Source organism: Meleagris gallopavo, chromosome 14 (assembly GCF_000146605.3).
Source record: "Meleagris gallopavo isolate NT-WF06-2002-E0010 breed Aviagen turkey brand Nicholas breeding stock chromosome 14, Turkey_5.1, whole genome shotgun sequence".
NCBI classification, from domain to species: Eukaryota; Metazoa; Chordata; class Aves; order Galliformes; family Phasianidae; genus Meleagris; species Meleagris gallopavo.
In genome coordinates, this window is record NC_015024.2 from 4,568,664 (window position 1) to 4,586,618 (window position 17,955).

Below are 17,955 nucleotides of genomic sequence, written 5' to 3' on the forward strand. Positions count from 1 at the left end.
CGCGCGCGGGAAGGCGCCTCTAGAGAGAATTCATTTCCGGGCCGGGTGCTTCTCCGCAGGTACTACGTGCAGGGAGTGTGCCGTGAGGGAAGCAAGTGTCTGTTCTCGCACGACCTGTCCAGCAGCAAGTCCTCCACCGTCTGCAAGTACTACCAGAAGGGGCAGTGCGCCTATGGAGCCCGCTGCAGGTGAGAGCCGGTGCCGTGCGTTGTGAGGAGCCGGGGGGACTCGAAGTTCGGGGAGAGATGAGGTATTTGAGCGGCGAAAAAGAATAATACATCGGCAGCGAGCTTTTCTCCCCCTCCTGAAGCCAGCGTACGTGGTGCGATGTTACTGTTTGACTGGGCCTTATCTTATCCTGTGGAAACGAGGCGTCAGGGTTCATGTGCTCTCACCCGGTTCTCTTCATGTGAGGAGAGCTGGGCACTAAATGCAGAACGCCGGCTGTGCGGCTTCCCAGGAGGCAGCACCAGGCCGCAAGGCTGGCTGTGGGCTGCACAAGACACGGCAGTGACCGTGCTGTGCAGTGCTGCCCTGCTTTGCAGGGTGCAGCTCACAGCTGTGTTCCTGCACATCCCAGTGCTGAGGTTGGAGGACTCGTGGTTCTGCCTTAAAGTGAAGCAGGTTTTCTTTGTGTTCCCCTCAGCTTTGTGGGCAGTGTTTCCGTGCCTTTTGCTTCAGTGTTTGGGTTAAAACTCTGGTGTTCTGGTAACTGCTGTGTGCTAGGGAATGTTCTGTGCCATCAGCAGTGTGCTGCAGAGCTGGGGCTTCTTCCCAGAGCCGTGCTGTTGGCAGATGGAGTCCTGTCTCTGTGCGCTCACCAGCAGCCAGAGGTGTCAGGGTGTTGTGTGGCTGCAATTCCTGCATTGTGTTCCTTCCCTGGGCTTTGCCAGTGGTGTCAGTCCTGCATCCAGCTGCACTTCAGTGAACTCTGCAGCTTATAAGCTGCTCAAATGGAATTAGCATTGTATGGAGCAGCTGATGGCAGCTGAAAAGTGCTAATCTGCTGCTAGAGCAGTGTTGGGACAGCTGAAGGCCCTAGAATGCATATGAGCTGGTGATGTCTATGGCTTTACTAGAGAAACCTCTGTACTGTACTGGCTGCTTCTGTTCTACTGCTGAGAGCGTGTTTCCATAGTCATTCAGAACCTTTTCTGTCCTGTGCGCAAACACGACATCATGATGGTATGGGAGCAGGAAGTCCCGTGTCCTGCTTGGACAGGGAGAACGAGATCACGTCAGTCCTTATTGAGCGTCTTTTTAATTTGGCTTCTCAGAAAAATGTCAACAAAGCTCTTTGTGTGAGGATGACGAAGACCTGATCTAACATGCACGTGAATGATGTTCTTTCAGCTGTGGTGGGCCTCTCTACAGGGGATAATCTTGACGTGCCTTCAGAGGCATCCATTTGCTGAGGCTGAGAAGCCTTTCAGTCTGGCTTTGAAAGAGACTGAGCATTTCAGACAACTTGTTAAAACATCCCTTTCCATAAATAAATACATTCGAATTAGCTGTCCCTCTACTGTGCCCTGAGCTGAGCTTTTCCAGCGCTTACTCTGTTTCTCACAGGTACGACCATGTCAGGCTCCCTGCCTCAGGGGGTGCAGCAGCTCCTGTGCCTCCTCCCATGGCATCAGCAACGCTGCTCAGCCCTCGCCCTGCACCAGAGCACAGCGCACCTGCAACCAAGAGCAAGCTGCGTGAGAGTGGCAAACGGGAGAAGAAAACACTTGTTCTCAGGGACAGAAGTGAGTAGAAGGCTGCTGTGCTTATCCTTGATGTTGTCCTCTGGCTCTGATAGGAGTTGGGTCGTTTTTCACATTTTTTTAACTTCAGTTTCAAGGACAGAGGGAAAGAGGTGCTAGAGATCTTCCTTATCTTGTGAGGCCCTTTTCCTCTAAACGTTTATGCCTGTTGGTACCTTTTAATGACAGTGTTTAACTGACTGGCTTTTAACCTGGTGTGTCCTGAAAGATGTTTTTGGTTTGGGGTGGGTTTCTTGGTTGGTATTCTTACCCATCAGATCTTTTTCTGCATTTTGTTCTCAGTGAGAGGGTATTTGAAATGATTGCTGAGTGGAGGATGGTGGCAGTGCTCAGAAGCACAAGCACAAAGACATCCATCCCTCTGCCTGAGGCTGTGGGGCAGAGCACTGAGCCCTGTTGCTGGTGCTGTTCCTACATATTCTCTCTGTCACACTGAGCGGGCCAGTTACATCCATGTGCTGCATGAGGTATTTTTTACCATGTTTGTAAAATGGAGAGCAGCTGAAGAGACCTTGAAACTGATCTTTTCAACAAATGGTTTGTGAGAATTGTAACGTAGGAGTGAAAGAGGCTTAAGGCTGAGATTTTATTTAGGAGACATTTTAAAAGCAAAAAACTGGCAGTCATTGAAAAGAAAGTATAGGGAGCTTCTTATGTAGGCTTTGTGCTGTGTGTTGAATTGTTAATATTACATTTTTCTTTCTTAAGATCTGTGTGGCTTGAATGAGGAGAAGGAAAAAGCCAGTGCCACGAATGATGTGGTGTGTTGCAGTGACAAAAACGATAATGTGGAAATGAAGCCCCATTCATATTTGGAAGCTATTTGCAGTGGGCTGGAAGATCCAGTAGCTGGAAGTTCCTTTGGTGATGGAGAGCAGCTGTGTCCTTACGCTGCAGCAGGAGCGTGCCACTTCGGGGACCGCTGCCTTTACCTGCACGGGGACGTGTGTGAAATATGTGGGCTGCAAGTGCTTCACCCTTTTGACCAAGAACAGAGGAAGGCTCATGAGATGGTAATGTTAACATGAAATCTATGGGATGTGTGTGCTTAGTAGTACATTTGGTTTGTTTGTTTTTAAAAATCCAAAGGTGTGTTTTGTGGAATAGCCTGTGGTTTATCTATCTGTAGAATGACAAGCATCCGGGACCTCAGTGGTAACATTGATGCTGACAGCATTTTACAGCAACTTCTTTTTTTTTTTCTTTCCCCTTTCTTATGGGAAACTTGCCTTCTCCCCAGATACCCTAGAACTCTTTTAGGAAGATGTCTTTTGTAGCTGACAGGAGGTTGTAGTGGTCCCTTGTATGTGAGAGGGACCATAGCCTGTGGTGAGTTCAGAGCAATTGCCCTGCCTGTCTGCTGGATCACTGCTTCAGGTATCCCTGCTTGTGTGTGGCCGCTTCCAGGGCAGTGTAAGATGGGGACACCCTGAGTAGAGTGTGAAGATTTTGGAGTTGATCTCTAACTAGGAAGGCTAGGGAGAGTGGATGAGGAATTGCTTGGGTAAAGATGGCTGTAAGAGGCTGTTCTTCACTATGCTTGGCCACTGGGTTTGTTTCAGGCTGGTCAGGAACAGGAGTTTTCGAGGCTGAGGAGGAGAATGACCAGAAGTTTTAGCGGTTACTGGATCAGAAGTCTCTCCAGTGCCAGGAGTGGAATCCAGATTACCATCAGAATCTCATGTTATGTGATCTCAGCACGTAGCTCCAAACATGCCATGTGGTTCTCTTGTCCCAGGAGTCTGACGTCTGGCACAGTATGCTGTCACCACTGCTGCCAGGTGCTCAGCTCTGGAGGCAGAGACATCTGTTGGATGGAAAGGTGCAGTAGTGAAAGTGCTGCTGTTAATGTGGAATTACTCTCTGTTTTTTTAAAAATTATTATTATTTAAAGTCTGGTAAATATGTATAACTTGTCAAGTCCTGAGAACGTCAGAAAGAAGAGGTAAAGCTCTGGGGAGTAACCACCAGCTCAGCTTGTAGTGCTGTAAAAGCAAATGATACATCACTGAGTACGGTGTGAGAAATGCTGTAGGAAGCCTATAGTAAGACACCAATTCCTTATCTAGAATAAAGCTTAGTGCCTGATGACTGAAGCCTTATTGATAAACAGAGTAACATCCTGAGTGCAGCATCCATACTGGACTCTGAATTAGATGGGACTTAGGGATATTTGAAGCACTGCCTTGCCTAACTGCTGTTCTGCAACAGATGCAGACAGGTGTAAATTAAGTGCTTAGACAGCTCTACTTTTGATACCTACAAAGCTGCATAGAACATGGGAGAATGGAAAACTGTGAGCATCCTTAAAGTTCTTACAATTAGATGATGATGATGATGATGAAGGATAGTAGGAACTCTTAATTAGTGTATCGTGTTTTTCCTGTAATGGATCCTTGTTGTAGACACTTTGGTTTTACAAAGAATGGTCCAGTATATAACAGTATATAAACTACAATAACCAATGATATCTCTCCTGTGACAGATGTGCATGGCAACGTTTGAGCATGAGATGGAGAAGGCTTTTGCCTTTCAGGCAAGTCAGGACAAAGTGTGCAGCATCTGCATGGAAGTGGTGTATGAAAAGCCATCAGCCTCAGAGAGGAGGTTTGGGATCCTCTCCAACTGCAATCACACGTACTGTTTGTCCTGCATCCGGCAGTGGAGGTGTGCCAAGCAGTTTGAGAATCCAATCATAAAGTAAGTTCATGTTAACCAGCCTGTTGTCTTTGTGACCTGTGTCAGTGGGGTGGACATTCTGCTGTACTTTGACTTGATAGAGAAATAAATGCGGTCATAAAAGATCTCGTAGTTGTAAATATTAGCACAGCATTAGTAAAATACGAGCTTAGAAAATCTTGGTCCAAGTGCTAGAAATTTGTACAGTATTACCTTCAAGGCCAGGTAGGATGCTTCAGCTATCCTTTGTTAACAGTACTTATGTGCTACAGTCCAGCATATTGGCCCTTTGTAACTTAAGTCTCTGTCGTTGCATTGACAATGGGGCAAAGTGCAAATGTGGACTGCAGAATACTGAGTTAACTCATGCCTCTGCTTCATTCACAGGAACTCGATTGCACAAGCAGTGACTCTTTCCTTTCTGTGCATGTGCTTAATTACTGCATTTTCTTGTAAACTATAGCTTACTCAAGCTAGATCTCCCATTAATTGCACGTCTGTATCTGAGTAAATTCCTTTGTCTTGTAGATGTGTAAAGTGTATTCCAAACAAACTCCTCCTTAGAATTTTAAACAACCAATTAGGGTAGTTTCCTTTTTTAGAATCTCTTTGAAAGCTCTTCCAAGTTACAAGCACGCTGAGGGAGAGGTAGGAAATATTTTCATTCCTCTGCCAAAGTAAACTCTTCTGCAAAACTTCCCTTAATAGTTGCCTTGAAGTGAAAGTTATCTCAGTGCAGTGTAAGCTCTGTTGGAGCAAAGCTTCTGACGGACAGGTACTGAGATACTGTGCCTGCAGCAGGGACTGTGGCTTTCATATGGAAACAGTGCTCTGGAACCAGGTTTGTGATGGAGTAGATACTAAAACAAATTCCTCAAATGTATTTTTTGTATTTATTCATAATAGTGAGTGTACTGATCTTTGCAAAGTTCCTCTGAAAGAGGGACTTGGATTAGTCTGCAGGCAGTGCTTTTCAAACACACCAGGTGTTCTATGGGACTTGCGTGGCAGGGGTAGTAATGTTTCTCAAGGCACCAGAAGGTGCATATTTGATTCTTGATCTTAAATCCTAATGAAGAAATCTATTTTATAAAACCACTAAATTAACAACTCATCAGTTCTGGCAGAGTGCAGGTCAAGCTTAAGGAAAATCCTTTTTGTTATGCATCTGGTTTGGCTTTCTTTTGTATGTGAGCTGAAGTACTTGCTTAGCAGGTACTTTATTTCTGTGCACTGGAACTTTAGCCACATTCCTTCAGGAAACGTGTGTTTATTTTGTTCAAGTCTTGGAATAAATGCAAAGCAGCACAAGGCTTACTGCATTTGGCAACCCTGCCTGTGGCAGTGGGTTGGAACTAAATGATCTTTGAGGTCCCTTCCAGCCCAAGTCATTCTATGAGTCAGCTGGATTATTTCAGCTGAAGCTAGTAACAAATGTGCCCATATGTGCTGTGAAGTTGTCTGGTGCATCAGCCTGGCAGACCATCTCCCTTTCACTCGGGAACCTGCAGTTTCTGGCTGATACACTGAGAATTGGTTTCAGAAAGTAATAAAGCACTGCTTCTTTGTATTAATCCATTCAGGTCTTGCCCAGAGTGCCGTGTGATATCGGAGTTCGTCATTCCCAGCGCTTATTGGGTGGAAGACCAGGAGAAAAAAAATGAGCTGATTGAAGCATTTAAGCAGGGAGTGGGGTAAGTTCATCAGCCAAAATGCTACTTACGTTGTCCTTGAGATTCACCAAGACTTAATCAAAATGCCTCTATTTTTAAACTTTTTGTAATCCACTGTACAGAAGTACACAACTTTTGTACAGGTAACTCTTAATCACTAGTAACAGCACACCATTCTTTATTAGCTGAACTTTGTGACTGTTATCAAAGTCTGTTGTAATTATAGTTCAGAAGGTACTCGAACTCATACTTGGAAATGTTGAGGCTATTTCAGTTCACCTGCCAAAGCTAGATACACATGCCTTCTGTTGGATGTAACTGCCTGGAAGGTTGTCACACACTGAGGAAATCAAATGAGGAAGGATAACTTAATTTTTACCATAGCATCTTGAAATATGAGATACAAATTCACAGGTCTTTTGTAACAGTTACTGGAAATGTAAAATACTTTATCACTCCATTCCCTTTATTGTCTAATAAAGATTTGCCTGGTGATTGGAGCACTGGGGAGGTCTGCAGAAGCATTGTGGTACAGCAGCTTTGCAAAAAGCTGTGCTTGCCTGGAGAACCTGAGGGTCACTTTGTCACAGAACAATGAGGAACCATTACTTAGCTCACTGTTTAAAGGGAAACAAGCATGTTTATGCCTGACACGAATGAGTCATGACTGTTTTGTGAAATGGTGCACAGATTAACTGTGACGTGCACCCACTTTTAAAACTTGCCTTATAGAGTCGGTAAAGGTATTACTTAAATCTGTGCATAGCTGTCCTACCAGCTCTTCTAGGGGGGTTTTGTCTTACAACTTAGCAGCCTTTCAGAATTGCTGAATGCAGTACTACTCCATTAAATGTTCAAACCAGCTTTATATTATTGCTTCATATTCATTGTCTGACAAAATATTTGAGTAAAATTGCTTCACAGAATTACACAGTTATGGGGGATGGAAGGGATCTTTGGATCATCAGTCCAACCCCCTGCTAAACCAGGCTCCCTACTGCAGGTTGCACAGGTAGACATCCAGATGGGTTTTGAATATCTTCAGAAGGAGACTCCACAACCTCTTTGGGCAGCTGAGGAGCTTCAGATACTGTTTGTTTTCAATACCATGTTGCCACTGTGGTTTTATATTTTAATTCTAAAGGAGTTTGTATTGAGGGTAATAAGTTGTGCTAAAAATCTTGGCTGAGTGATTTGTAAATGACCACATTCTACGTAAGTAGACTTGTTTTGTTGGAAAAGTGGTGTCAGGTTGTGTTGCTACAGGTTGGGTTTTGGCTTTTGGTTTTGTATTTTGAGAATACAAAAAAGGCTTTTGCTTTATGTGCTCAGCTAAGACTAACACACAGTGTTATAATTTCTGTACCGGAGGGTTTTATGAACGATCTCTTGGCAGTTAGTTTAACTTCAGAATGTGTTATTTCATAGAAAAAATGCCAATAATATGTTTGTTAAAGGGAAGTCTAAGAGCAGGGGTTCTCATGGTACAAATCCATTCTGCAGGAGGAAAAATCCTGACTGACTTAGGTTAGAACACAAGTGCTCTATGACTTTCAGGTCACTTGAATGCACTGCCTGCTCTGGGGTAGTATTTCTTTCTTTTGTAGTGGTTTCTTCTCCATGTATTTGTTATTGTATAGGCTGTGTTTAGGCTATAGGAAACAGTTTCATTGCTGTTTGCACATTGTTTACAAGTTCAATTGCAATTTCTCTGTAGTTTCTTCCAGATACTTCTCATTGGAGAACAACCCATCACACCACGCCCTCCCCAATAACCCCTTTCTATAAAGTGGTTACACAGCTCCAGCAACTTAGTAGAACAGCAAAGCTGATGAAAACTTAATAGAATTATTATCACAGGACTTCCAAAGATAACGATGACAGGAACTCAACTCATTCATGAAAACAAAGTGATAAATGTACTGGGGAGGAATGCTACAAAAATAGCAGTGGGTTTGTTCACTGTGATAGAAATGCACTGTGCTGGATAGGTGGCATTCTTTGAACATCATTCAATTTCAGTGTCTTAAGATTATATATTTTAAAACTTATGATGATGCTCTTTTATGTATTTCTTTGTCCACTCTTAGATTTCTTTCCAATCTATTTTAACTGTTACCAGTAGGAGACCAGAACTCTCGGTATGTTAATGGTACTAGCAACTGCAGTGGTAATAGTACAAAGAGATCTGCTTCCTCACTAGCTGAAGGCAACAACTTTTTTTCTCATTGAATTAGGAAAAAACCCTGCAAATACTTTGAACAAGGGAAAGGAACTTGTCCATTTGGAGGAAAGTGTCTTTACCTTCATGCCTATCCAGATGGGACACGAGCTGAGCCTGAGAAACCAAGGAAACAGCTCAGCTCTGAGGGAACCGTGCGGGTAAGGAAATATTACAGTCAGTTGTAATTGAAAACACTTCTTGAACATAAAGCGCACTACTTGAAGTACTTTCATACAATGTGTGGCCTCAGAAAAGTTAAGTATCCTCAGCTTTCCTTGAGGCAGATGTTTGTTTGGAAGAGAAGGCACCTTTCATTTAATAGCAAGATTTCATCTTCTTTTTACCAGTGCTTCTCATTGCAGATCTTTTTTCAAGGAGATTCTACAGTTAAAGCTTCCACTTGCAGTGGTATTAAAAATGAGTATTGCTTTCCTAGACCTCACTGGTCCTATTCACAGCTAAAATGGTTAAAGCCTTCTCAAAGTCTCATTGTAGCTTCAGCCAGCATCTGGAATGGTTGAGACAGGCCTTCTAGTTTAACAGTACTTAGAGCTCATTACTACAGCCCAGTTAGACATGAACTATTACTTATGTTGTAACAATAGAGTTACAACTTGGCTTACAATCTCAGCAAATACTGCTGCTACTATTAATAAATATCAATTTTTCAGTCTCAACTTTTTTTATTAAATGAGGAAAGATGACTGATAACGGAAAAAAAAACCTTCTAATCGACCTGTGCCAAGCTAAATCAGATTTTCTTCTGTTGCAGTTCTTCAATTCCGTTCGTCTGTGGGACTTTATTGAAGACAGAGAAAGTAGGACTGTGACCAGCACAGATGATCAAGTAACAGAACTTGGAGAACTTTTCATGCACCTTTCTGGGGCTGAGGAGGATTCTGCTACTTCTCAATAAAGGCAAGCGAATGTGCTTTCTTCTGTAGCAATCTAGCTATTTATTTAGCAGTGGTTTTACTTCTTACAGCGCAGCTGGAATGACTGAATGTGCCCTGTGGTCTACTTGTGCAGTCCTGGTGAAGTTTTCAGATAGTTGTTGTATGGCAACAAAAGTACTAAATTATATTTAAAAAGTTAAATTGATTGCATGGAAAAAAATCCCTTGATTCCAAGAGGGTTCTCTTCCTCTTTGGCCTAACATACGCTGTCTTGTAAATTGAATGGTAGTGTTACATGCAGCTGCTCTCTTGCCTTTTAAAGCATAAGGTGTTGAAAACTGTTGCTGTATCTGTTTAGGGTGCTTATTTCCCCCTAAATTAACTAAATGTATATCTGCAGAAACACACTAGGAATAATGATCCGTGTAGCTTTTCCTTTCTTAAAAAAGAAAGTACTAATACATTATACCTCCAAGTATCTAGAGTTGTGAGTAATGCTGTGTATTCTTACAGTGAGTGCTTCAGTAATGGGGCACTGCCAGGCTGTCAGAGACAGTACAAATCAGGTTCCTACCACTGTTCTTAAAAAATGAAGTGCATAGTTGCAGGAAAGGTCTCCTAGTTTCCTACAGCACCTGCACATGCAATTTGTTACCTTCAGGCAGAGCTGTAGTTCCAGTACTGGAGTCAAAATGCACAGGTAAATGATACTTGCAGCACAAGTTGGTACTGGACACTGCGTAAGAAGTAAGTAACTTTCAATACTAATTGAAACAGTAATAGATAATTTTTTGTTCGTGTATTTAATTCAAAGGGAAACCTTCATTCAGGTTAAATGAAGCAAAAATTACATGAGGTAACTAAATAACATTCTGATCCCCCTCTATCAGTGATCGTACAGCTTGCATCTGTACTATGTTAAATCATTTCAGTCAAAAAAGAAACAATGACCACTGCTTACCCTACCTGTGGGTTCAGCAGATACTTAGGGCTTTTCCACTGCCATGTCTTTCTAGCAAACAGAACACATCCTTCTGTAATGTATTCCCAGGACAGCCCTACTTTCAGGTATCTCATAGCCCCAGCTGGCAGTTATGTTATTTAAAGGGCAGGTGAAGTTCCAGGTGCCTACTTGCAGGACCTTGTTCTCATTAGAAGGAAGCACTGTTCAAGGTCCAGGAGGTCAGGTATTAAAGCACGTTTTCTGAGCCAACTGAAATGTTAGTGAATTCTTTCTTTAAATTTTAGTTTGTATTTGAGCTGCTGAAGCTTTGAGAATCATTTTAAGTTCTGTTTTAAATATACTTGTAGCCAAAGCGATTCATGGTATGATTGTGCAATTTGTAAGAAGTTACTTCTGCTGAGTCATTCGTATCAACTCTGCAGTTAAACTTTGGTCTAGAAACAACTGAACTAGCTGCTGGGTATTTCAGTGCAAGCAAAGATTTTTTTCCATGCAAGTGCAATGTGCATCTTAAAAGTCAAGCACAGGGCCATTACTTCTGCTACCTTTATGAACAAACTGCCTATCACTGTAAGGTTGCTCACCTGTTTTAAGACTCAGGCATTTGAGAAAGCTTGATCATTGAGATGGCAAAAATTGTTGCGAAGCAAAGTGTATTTAGAGGCATTTGTGTAAAATACCCCTTGTCCCTCTGGTTTTTTAGACAACTTACATCTCTGCTGGGTAACAGGTTCCCAAGAGTGAATGTGCAAGTTCTGCCCTTTGTTATGATCTAGGAAATGTAGTGATGTTTTCATGATTATTTCAACACTAAAATTAATTTTTAACAATGCTTACTCTGAAGTCAGTCCTTAGCTTGTAAATATCTATAACCACTTACTGCTCAACTTCTTTTTAAAACTGGCGTTTCAAGGCTCAAGTGATGGGCTTAATCTAGTAAATGATATTGCAGTGCAAGTCTTCATCCCTCATTAAAAAAGGTGAAGGAAGGTAAGTACAGCTGAGAGATGCAGTTCTGTAAGATGAACGCTCTTCCTTGCATACTTTCTACTAAAAAATATGTACTTACACCCCTTAGCCTCCCCACTGAAGCTTTTTTTTAGCTGTTCCTATACTTTTTTCAGATAAATATTTTCACCAATGAAATACTATTTTTTTAACGTAAGTGGAGAGAATATTCTGTTCCTTAGACAGGGCATTCCTGTTACTTTGCTCCAAGAAAAGCAAGCAGGAAACAAAAATCTGATGTACAAAAGGTAAGGTAACTTGTTTTTCAATGCTGCCTAGCAGTTACATGAAGAGAAGTTTTAATGTGAAAGCAGTAAGACAGACTCGGACCTTTTACATTCTTCATTTCAAACTCTAGATTGACATCAAATACTGATCAAAATAATCCTCTTGCTATTATTAAAAAAGTGAAAGTGTTTTCCAGAGAGAGAGAACGTGCTGTTAAATAAGAATGAACCATTAGGTTCCTTCTGGGAGTTCAATGCTAAACTAAGAGCAACTTTTCATAGAATCATAGCACCATGAAAGTTGGAAGAGACCAATATTGCCCACTAACCACGTCCCGCAGTGCCACATCTGCCTCTTTCTTGAACACCTCCAGGGACTGTCTCTCCTCCTCCTTCCTTTTTTTCATGCTTCCTTCTTTTGCAACACTAAGTAAAATGAAGGTAAAATGAGAGAGAAAGGGCTGCAATTAAAATAACAAGAACACTACTGAAAAGCGTGCTGATCTGTAGACAGCACTGTTTCCACCAATGCCAAATGCACATTTTAGGGTCATGCTCAGTTATAAGGGTGAAATACTAATCCCTGGGTGATGTTCTAAGGACAGTCAAGCTATTTAACCAGTACATTCCTGGCTTATGTATTTTAAATTCTCCTCTTCCTGAACAGAATACTAATTCAAAAAGTAATTCTTACATCAGACCACCTATTTCTTGTCACCTGCTGCCTGATTTGACCAAGAGAAAACACCTAAGGGAAATACCTAGGGGAAAACACACAGGCTCCCGGAAGATACAATGCAGAGAAGTGGTGCAGGTAACTCACCTGATGAGTTTATCAGTGTATGTATGTAATCTAGTAGATGCTGCTGAAAGATTGTCACATCTAGTATTTTATCTATTTTTACTGGTACAGTTAATATTTATCCTAAAAATTATTCAGAATGTTATTTCCTGAACTTTTCAGATGTAAATGTGTGTGTCAAAATATGAATTACTACATTAAATGATGATATTGAATCTTAAACCTAAAATTTAATTTATTTTATTAAAATAAGATAATCAGAGGAACCTTGGCTTACAATAAATGCATTTTCTCAGGAGCAATAAAAACAAAATTAAAACCCAAATCAGCAAGAAAAACTGTATATGCTCAGTTTCCTCTTGATAGTGCATCTCTTGGACGACAGCTTCAGATGGGATGAAAACTATGCTCATTCTGCAGAAGTATACTGATACTGTTAATTAGCCTTTTATCAGCCACAAAAGCCTGTCTTTCTGCACTTTCCACCTCATTGGGCTGCAAGAAACAAGTCCATAGTACCAAAATAAGCCGCTTAAGTTACCGAAGATGACCATAGCAAGACTGGCTAGCTTCCTTCTCTGAGCAGTACAGTTTAGAATATACTCCATTCCTTTGCAAGAGTTTTTCTTCTACGTGCAAAACTATTGCAAAACTATTTTGTGTTGAATTAGCATTTTAACTTATTTCATTGGCTTGATGAAAGCTCTTAGGCAGGAGCTGATTTCCAGAAAGTTTTTTTCTTCTTCCCTCAGTCTTGTTTGCAGATACCCATTTCCAGCAAAACTCCCCTGACGTGAAGCGGCATGGGGCAAATCAGAGAGCACCAGAACGCATCATCTTTCTTTCCTCAAATGCCAAGGCAGGTCATCCCTGCTGTAAAAAATACCAGTTTATCAGCAGATTCAAATCAACCCAGAAACACTGCCAAAGAAACATCCATCTCTTCTGTGTGTGGGAAAAATAAGGCTCAAGTGCATCTATTAAAAAAATAGTAATAGATCTCTTGATTTGTAGTCTGTTAACTATCCCAGTAGAAGAAACTGTAGAAAAAGGCAATGTGGAGCTGTGTCCCTGCAGGTAAGAACTGCAAACATCCTTAGCAGCTTGTTCTTAAATGGGGATGCGGATGATCCTGCTGGTCACTGATCCTGTACACCGAGGCATTAAAAGCACAACTTCTGTTACTTCTGTTCCTTTCCCGTCACTGGAGAGATTAAGGGAAGGGGAGCACAATCCTAAAAAACAGGCAGTCTTGTGGATGTTAACGTGCAAGAATTTATGTCCTCTGTATGGGATGCGCGGTGCAGAGATGGTTCGGAAGCGCTCCGGTTGATTTTGGGTAAAGAATGTTGCAGCAATTCAATGGAAGACAGTATCTGAGAAAAAGGCACATAAAATGAAAGGGTGACGTGTTAGAAAGAGCCACATTTCTTTTCAAGTAAGTCTTAAACCTTCATTTCTTAGGGCTTTATCTGTAAGAGAATAATATACTATGTGGAGATACTGAAAACAATACTCAAGGAATGTTCCAGTTTAAGAATCCAACTCTGCCACAGAGTTTCAGGGGACAGGCAGATACTTCTCCATTAACAGTTCATCAATACAGCAATCAAGAGGCAAGCATCTATGCACTCTCCAACAGTGTAACAGGGAAAGAATGGCATCCTCTTCCTAACTGTCTCTTTAGAAAACCGAATTTAGAAAGAAGTCATTAAACAACAAAGGTTGTACTTAAATGTAACAGTAACATCTTTTTTAAAAGTGCTGCAATTCAATTCCAGATATTTTAATCAGTACCAGGAAGTATCTCTGTTATCCTCACAGTGACAGGAAAAGGTCAAGTATCCTTTGTAAAACAAGACCAAAACTTGATATAGGAATTTAAATACCCCTTGTGAATTTTGTTTGCTTGTACAGAGATGTGGGGAAAAAAAAAAAAGGAATTGTCTTTACAGCAAAGTGCTCTGATGTTATAGAGCAATATGGTATCCAACACTGCTTCAATCAGGAAGGGTATTATTTTTAACTATTTTGTACCTGAATCCTGTGTATCAGTATTAGGAACCGCACAAGGGAGCTGGGTTACTAAAGGTGCACGTGTGATTAAACAGAACCAGGAAGCATGCTACACTTCATTCCTGCATCTACTTCCAGTTTCTAAACATGTATTTTTATCTACCTATGGTGCTTTGTGGTATTGGCTATTTATAAAATACTTAGGGGTTGTTACATGCTGAAAAAAGCTACTTACTTGCGGAAACAAAGGTCTTTCTTCCCTAACTTTCTTCAAACAATCTGCTACAAGCCTCTTCATTGCTTTGGGGCAGTTCTTGTACAACTTGCTGAGGTCTGGAGAAGCATATCCTCGGCCAACCATGAAAATAATCTAAAAAAAGAACAGCCAATAGGTAGCAGAGAACTGAAGCCAAAGAACTTGCTTCGCTCAAAACTTTGATGTCCCAAAGTCATTAAATGTGAGTGCCAAAGCCAAGCACGCCAGCAGAGCCTTGTACATTAGTCCAAATCAGTTACCTGAAACAATGGCCTTGCTTTTGTATAAAGTAGAACATAATTAAATCAGAGTGACACTGTGGTTTATAATACTCCCAAGATGCAAAGGCATTATTACAGTCAGAAAAGAACAGGACATACTATGTGACATGGCAATTTCCTTCAATTGAAGACTACAGGTGACAAATGATCCTCAATCTGAGCACTTGCAAGCTCAAGCCATAATGCTGTCAGGGTTTGGCATGATAGTGTTACTGCTCAGCAGAACTGTATTTTCAGGTATCTCAGTAAATACAACTGCCAAAGCAGATTTATATTGAGTTGAAAGTGATCATCATGACTAATGTAACTACTGCAGCATAAAGGAAAAGGGGTTAAGACAAACACTAAGTGATATTATTAGTGATGGAAAACATTTTCTGTTTTAGTCCAGCACAGACTATAAAGCACAGAGGCAAAGATAATGGTTTCTCCCCATGCAGACACATGCACTGCTCATTATTCAATCTTCATTTAAAAACAAAAAGCAGAATGCAACAAAGCAGCAATCAGAAAGCTGTAACAGTTCGTACTCTACAGAAGGCGGCTTTCAGTAATGAAATAACTCTGCACTAACATTTAATACTGAAAGATAATAAATAGCCACTTCTTTTTTTGCTTAGTAAAAAGCATGGAATCTAACTTTGCTGATTTATGAATAGATATTTAACATCAGAAGGAAATTTTTCCTACATACAAGTTTATAAAAGATTATAAACAAGTATATAATTCACTGATGTAACTAAGCACAGCAGCACGAGGTATTTTCCTTGAGTTACTGTCAGTATTCAAGAAAATATTCAACACATTCACTGCTGAAACAAACGATATTGTAAACAGCATTCCAGTTCTTGTTTTGCATCTGTTCTACATTTCTTGAGGAAAATACAACACACTATACCCAGAAGCAACATGCAGCATTTTAAGTGACCGCCTCTTACCTGGTCGCGGTTGTTTATGTGGGAGTATGGCAGCTCTCCTGTCATTAGCTCATACAGTACTATTCCATAGGAGTAGACATCTGACTGGAAACTGAACGGATTACTGTCTTGCATCCGTATCACTTCTGGTGCCTTTAGAAGGAGAAAGCAATTAGTGAAAAGTGGTATTAACAAGCTAAGAAACAGAAAAGACAAGTGAATAGGAAAATGGAAGGCCAAGAGGAGTCAATCAGTGATTAGTGAACAAAGGATGGAAACCTCAGGACCTCCTCTAAGGCACTGGAGAAGTCCTGTCAGTGCTATTCTACATCTTACTAAATGAGTAAATGCACATATAGGATATATGTAGAGATACATATAACAACACTTCCAAAGAACCCTCAGAAAATTTCCTGTATGACTTGAGAACTTCCGTACATAAACTGACATTGATCTGCAACAATTCTGAGTTGCCTCAAAGCTTACTGCAACGATCACCCACAAAGTACAGTACAGCAGCGGTGCTAACAACCATAGCTTGGTACACATCAAGTTCCACTGATGACTTGTGCTCACTCCCATGCTTTAAGGAGAGCTCTCTGTATTTTCCCATCCACCTGATAAAGCTGCTGAATGCCAGATCAGCAAGCATGCATGAAAAGAAATGCTGCCAGGTCCTCAGCAGGGAGCAGAGGAAGAAGAGATAAAAAGATGAAGACAGCCAACAAAGACAGGGTTCCCCCATTCCACAAAGCTCATTAAGCAGATTCAAGACCATTGCTTGCTCTGCAGTTGAGAAGAACCCTTCTGGGGAAAGGTGGGATGACTACAGGAAAAAGGCTCTCCCCTTGGAACAGTTCCTCGCAGTGCTACTTACAGCCCTTGTCAGCCTTTGCCATGTATGTTTAGAACTCCAAAAACTCAGGAGAAAACACTGCTGAAAAGTGCCTACTTTTGGGCAGTCAGACACTCCAGCACTTTATTCTTCAGTTTTAACTTATCCTACAATTGGAATAAACGTCTGCATAGAGCTAACAACATAGGCTGTCATTTAGATGTAAAGCTCTGGCAAAATTACTGCATTCAACCAACAAAACATGTATTAACAGAGTGAAAGCAAACTATTTACACAGCAGCAAAATACTTTGCTCACCATCCACAAAATGGAACCAGTGGGTTGCTCCACCTGTTGCGATCCACTCCACCTGGATTTTACAGTTGCTAGACCAAAGTCTCCTATTTTCACTGTGAGGCCTTCATGAAGAAATATATCTAAACAGTTGTTAAAGAAATTCTATAGAAAACTTGAATGAATAGTTCCGAATTTTCTGACATAATTACAAAGAGTCTGGTTACGGTTATCAGAAATCCAAGTTAACTACCCAAGAATATTGCTGGGTTTGGTTTTTTGTTTTGTTTGTCTTACCTGCTACAAGTTGTATCTTAGAGAAAAAGCAATTTTACAGCATCCATACAAACAGAGTTAACAAAAATGTAGGTATGCAACCTATCTACTTAATACTGAATGTTCCTTCTTCTTGAGTTTAAATTAAGATTTCTGGCTTTATTTATGCCTGTCTTCTGAGGATGTTTTAAATTTATTAAAAATATATGGGATACAGTATAGGACGTGCACACATATCCCTCATCAAACAGAAAGCTTCTCTCCACTACGCTATCTAGGTAATAGAGACATAATATCGTAACACCACTATTAATACTATTCAATTAAAATAAGTCACACTTGAAGAATGCTGCTTCTCTTTTTGTCACCTTTATAACAGCAGTTCTTTAAGAAAGCAAATACCTTCTATGAAAGACCTTGCTAAAAGTAACTTCGTATTCATCACAAGAAATTACTCATTTTTGTTACATGCATTTAGAACAGCTACTTCACACACAGCCCCCACCCTCTCCCAGAAAAAGCTCCAAGTTAACAACAAATCACTCTCATGTCACAGTGAGATGAAATTAGGAAAGGATACTATTGGATTTCATGTCCCTGTGGATGATATTCTTTGCATGTAAATAGCTGTGAAAGAAGCAGCAGAAAAGTGACATAAGTGGATACTGTTCATACAAATTTAGCCTTCTGATATCAGTTTACCACATGAGTAGTGGTCTACCATTAATTAAGACAAGATTCCATATGGGAAAAATACAAAAAGATGGAATGTAGGTGCTTAATTAAAGATGTTACAATCTTTGTCACTTGAGTGCTTAACATTGCAGTCTTTAACAGTCCT

General features: G+C 40.8%; 2 protein-coding genes across 9 annotated transcripts in view; one reads left to right on the forward strand and one right to left on the reverse strand.

The window, feature by feature from the left end:
• Positions 1 to 3: 3 nt before the first annotated feature.
• MKRN2 (makorin ring finger protein 2) lies at positions 4 to 13,238 on the forward strand (the record flags this gene model as incomplete). The annotated part of the gene is made up of 7 exons (XM_010718633.3): positions 4 to 188; positions 1,570 to 1,748; positions 2,475 to 2,779; positions 4,252 to 4,466; positions 6,029 to 6,139; positions 8,356 to 8,500; positions 9,115 to 13,238. Coding segments are annotated over 7 exons (1,284 nt in total), but the record flags the coding sequence as incomplete, so codon positions are not given.
• A 195-nt stretch (positions 13,239 to 13,433) lies between these two features.
• The window catches only part of RAF1 (Raf-1 proto-oncogene, serine/threonine kinase), a 68,403-nt gene continuing 63,881 nt past the window's right edge, over positions 13,434 to 17,955 (reverse strand). For all 8 annotated transcript variants that reach the window (XM_010718438.3, XM_010718435.3, XM_010718437.3 and 5 more), the window contains 5 exons: positions 17,695 to 17,741; positions 16,863 to 16,981; positions 15,731 to 15,862; positions 14,491 to 14,625; positions 13,434 to 13,615 (listed from right to left, as the gene is read on the reverse strand). In XM_010718438.3, the coding sequence (XP_010716740.1) occupies positions 13,475 to 13,615; positions 14,491 to 14,625; positions 15,731 to 15,862; positions 16,863 to 16,981; positions 17,695 to 17,741 (574 nt within the window). In that variant the 3' untranslated portion in view covers positions 13,434 to 13,474. The remainder of the gene's footprint in view (positions 13,616 to 14,490; positions 14,626 to 15,730; positions 15,863 to 16,862; positions 16,982 to 17,694; positions 17,742 to 17,955) is intronic.